The sequence below is a fragment of the Dysidea avara genome, chromosome 2 (assembly GCF_963678975.1).
Source record: "Dysidea avara chromosome 2, odDysAvar1.4, whole genome shotgun sequence".
Taxonomy (NCBI): Eukaryota; Metazoa; Porifera; class Demospongiae; order Dictyoceratida; family Dysideidae; genus Dysidea; species Dysidea avara.
This window is the reverse complement of record NC_089273.1, coordinates 10,858,117-10,871,491: the sequence shown is the minus strand read 5'-3', so window position 1 is coordinate 10,871,491 and position 13,375 is coordinate 10,858,117. Positions and strand designations below refer to the sequence as shown.

General features: G+C 37.8%; 2 protein-coding genes and 1 long non-coding RNA gene across 13 annotated transcripts in view; 1 reads left to right on the top strand and 2 right to left on the bottom strand.

Moving 5' to 3' along the window:
• The window catches only part of LOC136246591 (uncharacterized), a 108,199-nt gene that overhangs the window by 31,008 nt on the left and 63,816 nt on the right, over positions 1 to 13,375 (top strand). For 2 of the 11 annotated variants that reach the window (XM_066038109.1, XM_066038108.1), the window contains exons 3-7: positions 416 to 480; positions 541 to 569; positions 660 to 752; positions 10,368 to 10,431; positions 10,491 to 10,911. The exons of 8 other annotated variants lie outside the window; for them this stretch is intronic. In XM_066038109.1, coding sequence (XP_065894181.1) covers positions 416 to 480; positions 541 to 569; positions 660 to 752; positions 10,368 to 10,431; positions 10,491 to 10,561 — 322 coding nt within the window. In that variant the 3' untranslated portion in view covers positions 10,562 to 10,911. Of the gene's footprint in view, positions 1 to 54; positions 160 to 415; positions 481 to 540; positions 570 to 659; positions 753 to 10,367; positions 10,432 to 10,490; positions 10,912 to 13,375 lie in introns of those variants that run through there. One more of the 11 variants, XM_066038111.1, reaches the window with a different exon arrangement.
• The window catches only part of LOC136246596 (uncharacterized), a 166,566-nt gene continuing 158,368 nt past the window's right edge, over positions 5,178 to 13,375 (bottom strand). The window contains exons 4-10 of the mRNA XM_066038115.1: positions 6,667 to 6,771; positions 6,460 to 6,616; positions 6,348 to 6,412; positions 6,259 to 6,287; positions 6,076 to 6,208; positions 5,576 to 5,640; positions 5,178 to 5,516 (exon numbers count right to left, since the gene is read on the bottom strand). Of these exons, the coding sequence (XP_065894187.1) occupies positions 5,441 to 5,516; positions 5,576 to 5,640; positions 6,076 to 6,208; positions 6,259 to 6,287; positions 6,348 to 6,412; positions 6,460 to 6,616; positions 6,667 to 6,702 (561 nt within the window). The 5' untranslated portion in view covers positions 6,703 to 6,771 and the 3' untranslated portion in view covers positions 5,178 to 5,440. The remainder of the gene's footprint in view (positions 5,517 to 5,575; positions 5,641 to 6,075; positions 6,209 to 6,258; positions 6,288 to 6,347; positions 6,413 to 6,459; positions 6,617 to 6,666; positions 6,772 to 13,375) is intronic.
• On the bottom strand, positions 6,823 to 8,025 carry LOC136246602 (uncharacterized). Its single transcript, XR_010696664.1, has 3 exons — positions 7,442 to 8,025; positions 7,109 to 7,316; positions 6,823 to 7,060 (listed from the first exon to the last, which is right to left on the bottom strand). It is a non-coding gene; the product is annotated as an uncharacterized lncRNA (long non-coding RNA).

The following is a 13,375-nucleotide window of genomic DNA, read 5'->3' as shown; positions in this document are numbered from 1 at the left end:
ATATTCCAGGCTTTAGGTGTATTGTATTTAACACCTGCTTGTTGGTTTTTGCAGGCCATCTGGTCATACTGGTTTATTCACTAGCAGTTGAATGTGATCATGGCACATATGTAAGTTGATACCATGCAAGAACAAAGATGCAGGTGTCATGAATTTCAGGTCAGTTAACGTTTAGAGGAATTGTATTATTGCAATTGTTCTTTTTGTAGTTATCAATTATCAGTGACCAGTTTTTGATAACGTTCTTTTGTTTGGCTAATGACCTAATGTTCTGGTTTACATGCTTACCCAACAGTTATGTTACTCACTTAACCTGCATATGGGATATATATATTTTTTAGTTCATTTTGATTATCCATCCTTTATTGATACAGCCTGGTATATTGATTTTTTGCACATTCTCCTTTTATTTCAGTGCCTGCTGGATTGTTTCGTCAGATATCGAAACAGGTGTCTTTGGTGTTGCGACTGATTTTCAAGGTCAGTTTGCATGTGTGTTTAATTTAAGGTTGACATCAGTGCCTACTTATTCTTTTACAGGTCTCGGTATTGAGTGTCATGAATTTCAGGTCAGTTGACGTACAGAAGAATTATATTATTGCAATTGTTGTTTTTGTAGTTATCAATTATCACTGTATACTAGTGATGTTAATTTGCAGGACAGTCTACTCAGATGTATCGGGCATAGTGTTGATGGGTTCAAACAAATATCCAGTGTAGACTGTAGTAGCATAGAGGGTGTTAATTTCCAGGTCAGTTTACATGTTGTGATGTTAGTGATTTTTTCCTAGTACCCAGATGTTAAGTGTATTGTATTTAATGCCCACCTGTTATGTTTTTAAATTATGGTATATCAGTGTGTATATTAGTGTAGACAGTGCAACAGTAAGCCTTCTGTGTTGTATTAACTATTTGTTTCACGATTATGCTGTTGTCCCGGAATGGCACAATTTTTGGGCAACCAGTGTGAAGTCCAGTGGTACAAACATCAAGACACATGGTAGTGTGTCGTGCGGCCCAAGAAGCCGGCGCGTAACACCCGTGAGTATATTGACAGTAGAAAGAAAACGCAATTTTCGCACCTCCGTAGCTCTGTGCTGCCTTGATGAAACAAGACGATTTTTTTTGCTGTGGACACTCCCTCTAACTTCAGCACTCCACATTCCAAATTTGAGCGAAATCGCTTCAAGCGTTCCCGAGATATGCGACTTCAAAAATTCGCTTAGTTTCTTCGTTTTTTTTCTTCTTATTTTTCTTCCTCTTTTTGCACACTTACAAAAACTGCTATAAAACGCGAACGCCATATCCGATCGCCTTAAAATTTGGCACACAGAAGGGGGGTATAAAGGCGCATCTCTGTACCAACGTTGGCTGGAATATGATAAACAGGCAAAGAGTTATGAGCGATTATTCACGAAAAATAACACCAATATGTTGTCACGCCTACAGGGTAAACCGCGTATGGCAAGAAGCTGAAAATCGGTGGGTGAACAGGTTAACTATTGAACCTCAAACCTTTTAGAAATCGAGCTAAAAACCAGGAAGATACAACGAAAAAACCAACAGTGTGTAACAATAACGCAATCGAGATTATCTAATAAAAAACGACTGCTTTCCACGCCTACCAGATAAACCGCTTGGGGTAATGCTTTGAAAATCGCTGTACAGATGGAGTTATCATCTTAGAAAGGCTCTTCAATGGTGTAGAAGAATCAGACTTAAAGCCACGGAGTTATAACACGAAATTCAACTTGGTGTAGCAAGTGCGAGAGCGAGATACTCTAATAGAGCAGTCATCCTAATAGAGCAGTCACCCGAAGAGAATTCAAGAGATCAGCTAGAACAAGTAACCTGTATAGAGATCAGCTACAAACAATTCACCCTGTAGAGAGATCAGCTAGAAGAAGGTACCTTGTAGGGAATTCATGCAACTATAGAAAGAGATAATTCAGCTAGAAGAAATCACCTTGTAGAGAGTTCAGCTACAAAGAAACCACAATGTAGAGAGTTCAGCTACAAGCAAATCGCCCTGTAGAGAGATCAGCTAGAAGAAGTTACCTTGTAGAGAGTTCAGCTACAAAGAAACCATCATGTAGAGAGTTCAGCTGCAAACAAATCACCTGTAGAGAGTTCAGCTACAAACATATCTCCCTGTAGAGAGATCAGCTAGGAGAATATTCCTTGTAGAGAGTTCAGTTACAAAGAAACCACCATGTAGAGAATTCGTTTACAAACTAGTGACCCTGTAGAGACATCAGCTAGAAGAAGTTACCTTGTAAAGAGTTCAGCTGCAAAGAAACCATTCTGTAAAGAGCTCAGCTGCAAAAAAAATCACATGTACAGAATTCCACTATAAACAAATCACCCTATAGAAAGATCAGCTAGAAGAAGTTACCTCATAGAGAGTTCAGTTACAAAGAAACCACCATGTAGAGAATTCATTTACAAACTAGTGACCCTGTAGAGACATCAGCTAGAAGAAGTTACCTTGTAAAGAGTTCAGCTATATAGAAACCATTCTGTAAAGAGCTCAGCTGCAAACAAATCACCTGTACAGAATTCAGCTACAAACAAATCACCCTGTAGAGACATCAGCTAGAAGAAGTTACCTTGTTGATAGTTCAGCTACAAACAAATCACCCTGTAGAGAGATCAGCTAGAAGAAGTTTCCTTGTAGAGAGTTCAGCTACAAAGAAACCATCATGTAGAGAGTTCAGCTGCAAACAAATCACCTGTAGAGAGTTCAGCTACAAACATATCTCCCTGTAGAGAGATCAGCTAGGAGAATATTCCTTGTAGAGAGTTCAGTTACAAAGAAACCACCATGTAGAGAATTCGTTTACAAACTAGTGACCCTGTAGAGACATCAGCTAGAAGAAGTTACCTTGTAAAGAGTTCAGCTGCAAAGAAACCATTCTGTAAAGAGCTCAGCTGCAAAAAAAATCACATGTACAGAATTCCACTATAAACAAATCACCCTATAGAAAGATCAGCTAGAAGAAGTTACCTCATAGAGAGTTCAGTTACAAAGAAACCACCATGTAGAGAATTCATTTACAAACTAGTGACCCTGTAGAGACATCAGCTAGAAGAAGTTACCTTGTAAAGAGTTCAGCTATATAGAAACCATTCTGTAAAGAGCTCAGCTGCAAACAAATCACCTGTACAGAATTCAGCTACAAACAAATCACCCTGTAGAGACATCAGCTAGAAGAAGTTACCTTGTTGATAGTTCAACTACAAACAAATCACCCTGTAGAGAGATCAGCTAGAAAAAGTTTCCTTGTAGAGAGTTCAGCTACAAACAAATCACCCTGTAGAAAGATCAGCTAGAAGAAGTTACCTTGTAGAGAGTTCAGTTACAATGAAACCACCATGTAGAAAGTTCAGCTACAAACTAGTGACCTTGTGGAGACATCAGCTAGAAGAAGCTACCTTGTGGAGAGTTCAGCTACAAAGAAACCATTCTGTAAAGAGCTCAGCTGCAAACAAATCACCTGTACAGAATTCAGCTACAAACAAATCACCCTGTAGAAAGATCAGCTAGAAGAAGTCACCTTGTAGAGAGCTCAGCTACAAAGAAACTACCATGTAGGGAGTTCAGCTAGAAGACGTTACCTTGTAGAGAGTTCAGCTACAAAGAAACCATCATGAAGAGAGTTCAGCTACAAACAAATCTCCCTGTAGAGAGATCAATTAGAAGAAGTTACCTTGTAGAGAGTTCAGCTACAAAGAAACCATTCTGTAAAGAACACAGCAGCTAAGAAATCACCTGTACACAATTCAGCTACAAACAAATCACCCTGTAGAGAGATCAGCTAGAAGAAGTTACCTTGAAGAGTGTTCAGTTACAAAGAAACCACCATGGACAGTTCTGAAAAAAACATATGTGACTGAATTTAGGAAAATCACCCATATGGGCACATTTGACACTTAAAATATTTAATGACCAAATAACAAGCTTTATAGTGCAAACATACTTGTTAATGATTGTAAGCTATTCTCAATACCTTAAAATTCTAGAAATACTTTTATAGCTCTGCTCTGCTCATAATAGTAACGCACTAAACATGAAAATTCTAATTATTTCACGTGCGCCCATATGGGTGATTTTCCAAAATTCGGTCACATATGTATTATATATATAATTTGTACATTTACTGATAAAGTCAGAAATATTTAAGGTACATCACTGTGAAAAGGGTGGGATATAAGATCGTATTTCCAGTGGCTTATTGAATACAAATAAGCTTTAATATAAACCCTGTATTATACTCATGTTATACTTTAGTACAATGCATACTATACTACTACATATATGGTTTCAGTTTATTTACCACATTACCTGAAGTAGCTTATATCTAGTATAATGTCCACACTATACCATCACATATATGGTTTCAGTATGTTTAACACATTAACTAAAGCCTTACATGAGATTGTTGGTATAATCAAGACTCACGGTAGTGAGTCGCGCGGCCAAGAAACTACAAAGCGCACGCCCAATTAAAAGACGCGCGGCCACTACTGTGAGTTATTTACGTGTAGGGCCGGTTTCACAATATTAGTCCTAAATTACGCAACATCTCTCAATAGATTTGTATTGCGTTACGTGATAAAAAATCTTTAGGAGTTGTTATCATCATCATAGTTTTCTTGCGACCTCGCTAAAATAAAAAAGTAACCATCGCAAAATAAAAGATAGGCATATTCCACTTTATTTCTCTACCTTATGTTACAACTACTGTCACGTTATACCAGTCAACCAGTCAACATAGCCGTGTTTGTATAGTCCATCTAGCACTGACATTATCCAATCCTGGTTTGCCTATACGCGTATTTTCTTTAATCAACCTCTAATCCCTACAATAACTTTTAAAGAAACGACGTGGACACAAACTCTAATACCTGATAAACAAGTTGTGACAGCGTGCTGAACCGTAAGTTCCCTAGGGATGGCGTTTTAAGCAGAAATCTTTTAAATTCTATTTAGTACCACACCCCATGCGAGCGTTTATAAATCGCCAGTTGTCTTATGGTTTGAAGAACAAAATCACTAGCGAAGGTGCTTTAAGCATACTCTTCAATTCTCTATTTACATGTAATTTTTAATAGATTAACCACAAAGGCCGGTAAAGTGTATACAAAAGGTAACAAGCCTTTAGGGGTTACCACCTCTATGTAGTGTGTACCATGTAGCTTGTGTTGTGGCTTTCATTAAGTATTATGCACACACAAATGGTGCAACAAAATTTTGTAATGGATTGCTCGAATGTGGTTGGTGGTGTTGTGGCTCGAATGTGGTTCGTGGTTTGCCAGTGACCATGTATGAGTTGGGGTTGTTCCACACAACTTACACAATATTCAAATTTCATGATGGCCATGATAATTTCTTGCCATATGGTAAACATACAACAATGTGTAACAACGTTAATTAACATCACATCAAGACTTGACTAAAAATAATTCCAACAATAGTGATGATTTCTTGTATGTCAGCATGACGATACTGAGACCTGTAAAAGAATAAGCAGGCACTGAAGTTAACCTTAAATTAAACACTCATGCAACTGACCTGGAACATCGGTCGCAACACCAAAAACACTTGTTTCGATATCTGATGACACAATCCAGCAGGCACTGAATTAAAAGAGAATGTACAAAAAATCTATATGCCGGGCTGTGTCAATAATAGCATGGATAATCAAAATGAACAAAAATTATATCCCAGGCTAAGTGAATGAATAACATAACTGTTGGGTAAGCAGAACATTAGGACATTATTCAAACCAGAACATTAGGACATTAGTCAAACAAAAGTACGCTATCACAACTTGGTCATAATACAATGTTTGTACCACTGGACTTCACACTGGTTGCCCAAAAATTGTGCCATTCCGGGACAACAGCATAATATTATGAAACAAATAGTTACTACAACACAGAAGGCTTACTGTTGCACTGTCTACACTGATATACAATAATTTAAAAACATAACAGGTGGGCATTAACTACAATACACTTAACATCTGGGTACTAGGAAAAAATCACTAACATCACAACATGTAAACTGACCTGGAAATTAACACCCTTGATGCCACTACAGTCTACACTGGATACTTGTTCGAACCCATCAACACTATGCCTGATACATCTGAGTAGACTGACCTGCAAATTCACATCACTAGTATATAGTGATAATTGATAACTACAAAAACAATAATTGCAATAATACAATTCTTCTGTACGTCAACTGACCTGAAATTCATGACACTCAATACCGAGACCTGTAAAAGAATAAGCAGGCACTAAAGTCAACCTTAAATTAAACACACATGCAAACTGACCTGGAACATCGGTCGCAACACCAAAGACATCTGTTTCGATATCTGACGAAACAATCCAGCAAGCACTGAATTAAAAAGAGAATGTGCAAAAAATCTATATGCCAGGCTGTACCAATAAAGGATGAATAATCAAAATGAACTAAAAGAAATATATCCCATATGAAGGTTAAGTGAGTAACATAATTGTTGGGTAAGCATGTAAACCAGAACATTTGGTCATTAGTCAAACAAAAGTACGCTATCACAAACTGGTCACTGATAATTGATAACTACAAAAAGAACAATTGCAATAATACAATTCCTCTGAACGTCAACTGACCTGAAATTCATGACACCTGTATCTTTGTTCCTGCATGGTCTCAACTTACATATGTACCATGATCACATTCAACTGCTAGTGGATAAACCAGTGTGACCAGATGGCCTGCAAACACCAACAAGCAGGTGTTAAATACAATACACGTACCTAAAGCCTGGAATATGAAAAATATTATATAAGCATTATTCCACACTGATATAGTAATAGATTATAGGATGTTGTGGAACTTTCCTAAATGTGTAAACTTGAACATGATGACAACTGCATAATCTGGACACTTGGAATTGTCCAATACCTGATGAACCGCAAGTAGGTACTAATGGCATTCACTTCAACATTTTATCCCAGCTGGGTGAATCTCTTGTAACTGAGTAAAAAGGTGTTTATTTTCCACCTGCAACCAAAGTTCTACATTTCTGTGGCTGGGTGTACATAAACTGACCTGGAAAATCAGTATGCCATAGGGGTATGGAAATGGTTCCTTTCCTTCTGTTGTGACATTACTTACAGCTGACTGGTAAATGATCATCGATGTCCCCATGGACCCCAACAATGAGTATACCAATAACTTCACAAGTTGGAATGAATTTCCTTTCAACATGTGGTGAAATGAATTTCCTTTCAACATCTGGTGGACAGGTCCAAAAACCCTATTGCACAAACACGGTGAATCAGTGTGTGGCGATGTGACACGTTGCACAAACTTCACTCCTCGTTTCGTTAGCATTCAAGACCGGCATATATCATACAGTCCCTCAGTATTCTTGACTCTTACTTTTTCAAGCGTTGCTCAAGCGATGTAGTTTCTCACGAGGGGCTCGAGTTTCTCAGTAAAGTCGAGCCGATTAAAGTACGCCTCACCATCCAGTTACATTCTTAAACCATTCAATTTAAAACCACGTATCATGAGTGTCCGCTTAAGGTAATTAGGGACTTTCCACGCGATTTCCCCTAAATAGATCACGTGTTAGTTGTTAATCTGGTGGATTCTGGTGGTATACATGGTTCAACAATGCGGTAAGTGTACTTTATTATAGTATAAGCTGTCAATGAATAATTGTTTGTGCACTACTAAACTAAGTTATTTTTGTGTGATAAGCATGCTTGAGGAAGGGTCTGGGGGACGGGACTAATGTTTTGACAGCAGTTGATGGACAGCAGTTGATGATGGCCAGGCAAAGAACTGCGAGAAGAACTACTATGATAGTATGATAGTAGGGAAAAATTCCCACCCCTATAGCTCTGCCTAGGGGCATTAACTAGCATTATCTACAGCTACTGTATTATGTTGCTGATATGTACATTCAGGCCAAGAATAAAGGTGAAAGTGGTAGTAAGGCTCAATCCTATTATTCTGCTGAGCAGGCAAGAGAGTCTGGGACTCTGGGGGCATGCTCCCTCAGGAAAGTATAAGTACTACAACTTTTTTATTTTAATTGCTTCATCAAGTATAAAAATTTCAGTCAAAAGGTGATGATCGAGCTCCGGTCTTATGCACTGGTTGTATCGATACTGCACTGTGACATCCTTGAGGGGTTAGTGCTGGCATTGTCCATGGCAATACTATTCCATCTCCCTGAGTCTTGATGATTGAGTCCTCCATTCCTTTCTCTGCTGCTCCAATCCTGAAGTTGTGACCACAGTCAAAAGGTGACGATCGAGGCTCTGGTCTTGCATCTATACTGTACTGCAACACCCTTGAGGGGTTAGTACCGGCATTGTCCATCACAATACTGTTCCATCTCCCATATACAAGTCTTGATGGTTGAGTCCTCTATTCCTTTCTCTGCTGCTCTAATCCTGAAGTTGTGACCAAAATATTAAAAAATGGTTATAACATGATAAATGATTATGATGATAACAATTACAAATGTATTTATAGCTGTGTAGCAACTGTGAACTAATTAGGCACTTGCAAGTTTAATTAGGTATCTGAAGCATTTAACATGCACAGATATGAGATATATTCATCACGTGCAAGCAGTAAAGATAAATTTACTCTAATAGAACAGTCATACTACACCATAAATTCATACTTCCGAATTTACAGTGTTATGAAACAATCATTATTATGTATGGATTTTACTGACTCTCCAAGATAATATTCTGCATTAATGTTAATTGCTCATTTCCAAAAAAATTACTTTTTAAACCAAATGTAGAGTCTATCACTGACAAAAATGAGTGATATCCACCCCAAAAACACCTTCGCTGTAAAAAAGACACGCCCAAAAAACTACAAGTACCTGGAACCCAATGTAAAAAACAAAAAGAAAAAACTGCTTAGCTGAAGTGAAAAGTAACTGGTAACTTAAAGAGCTGATATCTGAAGCGGCCAAGAATACAATTACTAAAGTTTAATCCATGCAAGAACACCTTGGCTATAAAACAGGTGTGTAGATGAAAGTAACTGGCAACTGAAATGGCTGATATCTGAAGCGGCCAAGAATGAATGGTCATATACAACTAATTCAAAAATTTAACACTGAACCTTTATAATTCGGCTGTGTTCTATATTCACTCTTGCTGCATCGTAAAGTAATTTCTTTTAACTCTAATTGGCTGGTAATTTGGCCACCTTTTTTGCTCTATTATACTGACTATTAAAAAAGGCGGCCAAATTACCAGCCAATTAGAGTTAAAAGAAATTACTTTACGATGCAGCAAGAGTGAATATAGAACACAGCCGAATTATAAAGGTTCAGTGTTAAATTTTTGAATTAGTTGTATATGACCATTCATTCTTGGCCGCTTCAGATATCAGCCATTTCAGTTGCCAGTTACTTTCATGTATACACCTGTTTTATAGCCAAGGTGTTCTTGCATGGATTAAACTTTAGTAATTGTATTCTTGGCCGCTTCAGATATCAGCTCTTTAAGTTACCAGTTACTTTTCACTTCAGCTAAGCAGTTTTTTCTTTTTCTTTTTTACATTGGGTTCCAGGTACTTGTAGTTTCTTGGGCGCGTCTTTTTTACAGCAACGGTGTTTTTGGGGTGGTACAGGTTACATCAAGCTTTTTTGTATTCAAGAAACCACTGGAAATACCATCTTATATCCCTCTATTTTCACAGTGAATCTGCTTCATCTTTTCTTCTTCCTGTGGTAAAGAAAAAAAGATAGGCTAAAAAAGTCCCAAAGCAGGCCATAGGCTGGCTTTGGGGTATACAAATACAAAAAGAAGTGAAATCTAATCCAAAACAGCCAAGCTGTAAAAAAAGTGTGCGGACCTCAAAAAGGCTATGGTGAAAAAAGATGTGAAATCCAAGGTGGCAGCCAAGAAGTGGCTGTGATGGTAGGTTAATGGTAAAAATTTTAATAACGACAAATCAGGTGAATTTTGTGCCAATTGACCAAGCGGCACCAAAATTCACCTGAATTGTCGTTATTAAAATTTTTACCATTAACCTACCATCACAGCCATTTCTTGGCCGCCACCTTTGATTTCACATCATAGCCTTTTTGAGGGCCACACACTTTTTTTACAGCTTGGCTGTTTTGGATTAGATTGTATTATGACCAAGATGTGATAGTGTACTTTTGTTTGACTAATGTCCTAATGTTCAGGTTTGACATGTTTATCCAACAGTTATGTTATTCATTCACTTAGCCTGGGATATAATTTTTGTTCATTTTGATTATGCATGATATTATTGATACAGCCTGGCATATTGATTTTTTGTACATTCTCTTTTAATTCAGTGCCTGCTGGATTGTGTCAACAGATATCGAAACAAGTGTTGTTGGTGTTGCAACCGATGTCCAGGTCAGTTGCACGAGTGTTTAATTTAAGGTTAACTTCAGTGCCTGCTTATTCTTTTACAGGTCTCAGTATCGTCATGCTGACATACAAGAAATCATCACTATTGTTGGAACTATTTATAGTCAAGTGTTGATGTGATGTTGATTAATGTTGTTACACATTGTTGTATGTTTACCATATGGCAAGAAATTTTCGTGGCCATCATGAAATTTGAATATTGTGTAAGTTGTGTGGAACAACCCCAACTCATACATGGTCACTGGCAAACCACGAACCACATTTGAGCCACAACACCACCAACCACATTCGAGCAATCCATTACAAAATTTTGTTGCACCATTTGTGTGTGCATAATACTTAATGAAAGCCACAACACAAGCTACATGGTACACACTACATAGAAGTGGTAACCCCTAAAGGCTTGTTACCTTTTGTATTCACCTTACCGGCCTTTGTGGTTAATCTATTAAAAATTACATATAAATAGAGAATTGAAGAGTATGCTTAAAGCACCTTCGCTAGTGATTTTGTTCTTCACACCATAAAACAACTGGTGATTTATAAACGCTCGCATGGGGTGTGGCACTAAATGGAATTTAAAAGATTTCTGCTTAAAACGCCATCCCTAGGGAACTTACGGTTCAGCACGCTGTCACAACTTGTTTATGTTTATCGTGTCTTTAAAAGTTATTGTAGGGATTAGAGGTTTGATTGAGGAAAATACGCTTATAGGCAAACCAAGATTGGTAACTTTTTTATTTTAGCGAGGTCGCAAGAAAACTATGATGATGATGTTGACGACTCCTAAAGATTTTTTTATCACGTAACGCAATACAAATCTATTGAGAGATGTTGCATAATCTAGGACTAACATTGCAAAACCTGCCCTACATGTAAATAACTCACAGTAGTGGCCACGCGTCTTTTAATTGGGCGTGCGCTTTGTAGTTTCTTGGCTGAGCAACTCACTACCGTGAGTCTTGATTTCTGCTGGTTCATAAAATAAGCAGTAAGTGGTATTGATGGTTGTGCCCAGTTGGCGTGTTCTGACATTTCCAAGAGACTGAAGAATGCTACCTACACAAACCGGTGAAGGTGATTGAATGGTCCAGCAAGGATGAAGAGAGGTAAACCAGCACGTTTGACTTGTAAAAACTTCCTAAAACTGATGACAAATGGTGAGATGGGAATTTTGATGGATTTTGGCCTCAATAAGAGAGCCGTCAGTACCTCTTTATGGATGAATATAGCTAAACAAAGATACAGCATGACTTTTGAGAGGCAAAGCATCATGTTTGGTGTGCAAGATTTCTTTAACGTGGCGTAAATTGGTTGATATGCTGACCAATTTAAATTTGTCGATATCGGAATTTGGCGGATTTGAGAAGAGCTGCCAGACCAACCCTATGAATGAAAGCCGCTGGCTATGGGTCTAGCAAGCTTTTGAGAAGTAAAATAGCACATCTGGCTAGCAAAAGTTCCTGTAAGCGAATAAAATTGGCATTTTTGACAAATTCGTGACAGTCGTCGAGCTCAGCCAGATGGCAAACAATTTTAGAATTCGATGATACTTGGTGTGATAGTAGTTGGACCCATGCCAGACCAGTTTGACTTGGGAGGGTTACTTTGGCATCGCTGCTGTGTGCTCCAGCAGCATTGAAACTTTTTTCGAGTCCGAAAATTCGTTTTTGCGATGCTGCAGTTGGAAATTGCTCCAGACAATGCAGCCACTGATGGTTTTAGTTTAGAGTACAGTTAGTAAGAAAGGTTGAGAGTGCATATTGTAGCTTGAAAAGATTTCCTTGAAGATATAGAAAAAATCTCGTAATTTGTAAACATATTCACCGATTTACACAGCAAGACATTAATGAAAAATGATGCCAATCTGGCATTTTCTAAGTAGTACCTAGCCTAGCATTTGTGGGTGGTTTGGTATTTGATTCTCAGAGGTTGAAATTTTAGGTTGCGAACCCTAGCTTAGAGCGATGAGCTGAAAATCAGAATGTAGCTGGAATAATCATCATAGAAAGTCCTTCAGTAGTACAGAAGAATCAATTACAAACCTCTGAGTTATGATTCGAAAGGCAACTACGTGTAGCAAATGCGAGATTGAGATACTCTAATAGAACAGTCACCCTAATAGAGCATTCAGCTGCATTTATAATTTATTCAATTATATTACATTGCAAGTTATTCTGTAAGAAATTCAGCTACAAACAAGTCACCCTGTAGTCAGATCAGCTAGAAGAAGGAACCTAATAGAGAGTTCAGCTACAAAGAAACAATCATGTAGAGAGTTCAGCTCAAAAAAATCACCTATAGAGAATTCAGCTACAAACAAATTGCCCTGTAAAGAGATCAGCTAAAAGAAGTTACCTTGTAGAGAGTTCAGTTACAAAGAAACCATCATGTAGAGAGTTCAGCTGCAAACAAATCATCCAGTAGAAAGTTCTGCTATGAACAGATCACCCTGTAGAGAATTCATTTAGAAACAAGTCATCCTGTAGAGAGATCAGCTAGAAGAAGTCACCTTGTAGAAAGTTCAGCTACAAAGAAACAACCATGTAAGAGAGTTCAGCTACAAAGAAATCACCTTGCTTCATATTTCCTTCTTCCTGTGGTAAAGGAAGAAATGATAGGTTAAAATCCCTAATGCCAGCCATAGGCCGGCTTTGGGGTATGGGTATACAAATACAAAAAGAAGTGAAATCTAATCCAAAACAGCCTAGCTGTAAAAAAAGAATGCAGCCCTCAGAAAGGTTATGGTGAAAAAGATTAAAAATCCAAGGTGGTGGCCAAGAAATGGCTGTGACGGTAGGTTAATGGTAAAAAATTTTAATAATGACAATTCCGCTGAATTTTATGTTAAGACCAAGCAGCACCAAATTTACCTGGATTGTTGTTATTTAAATTTTTACCATTAACCTACCATCACAGTCATTTCTTG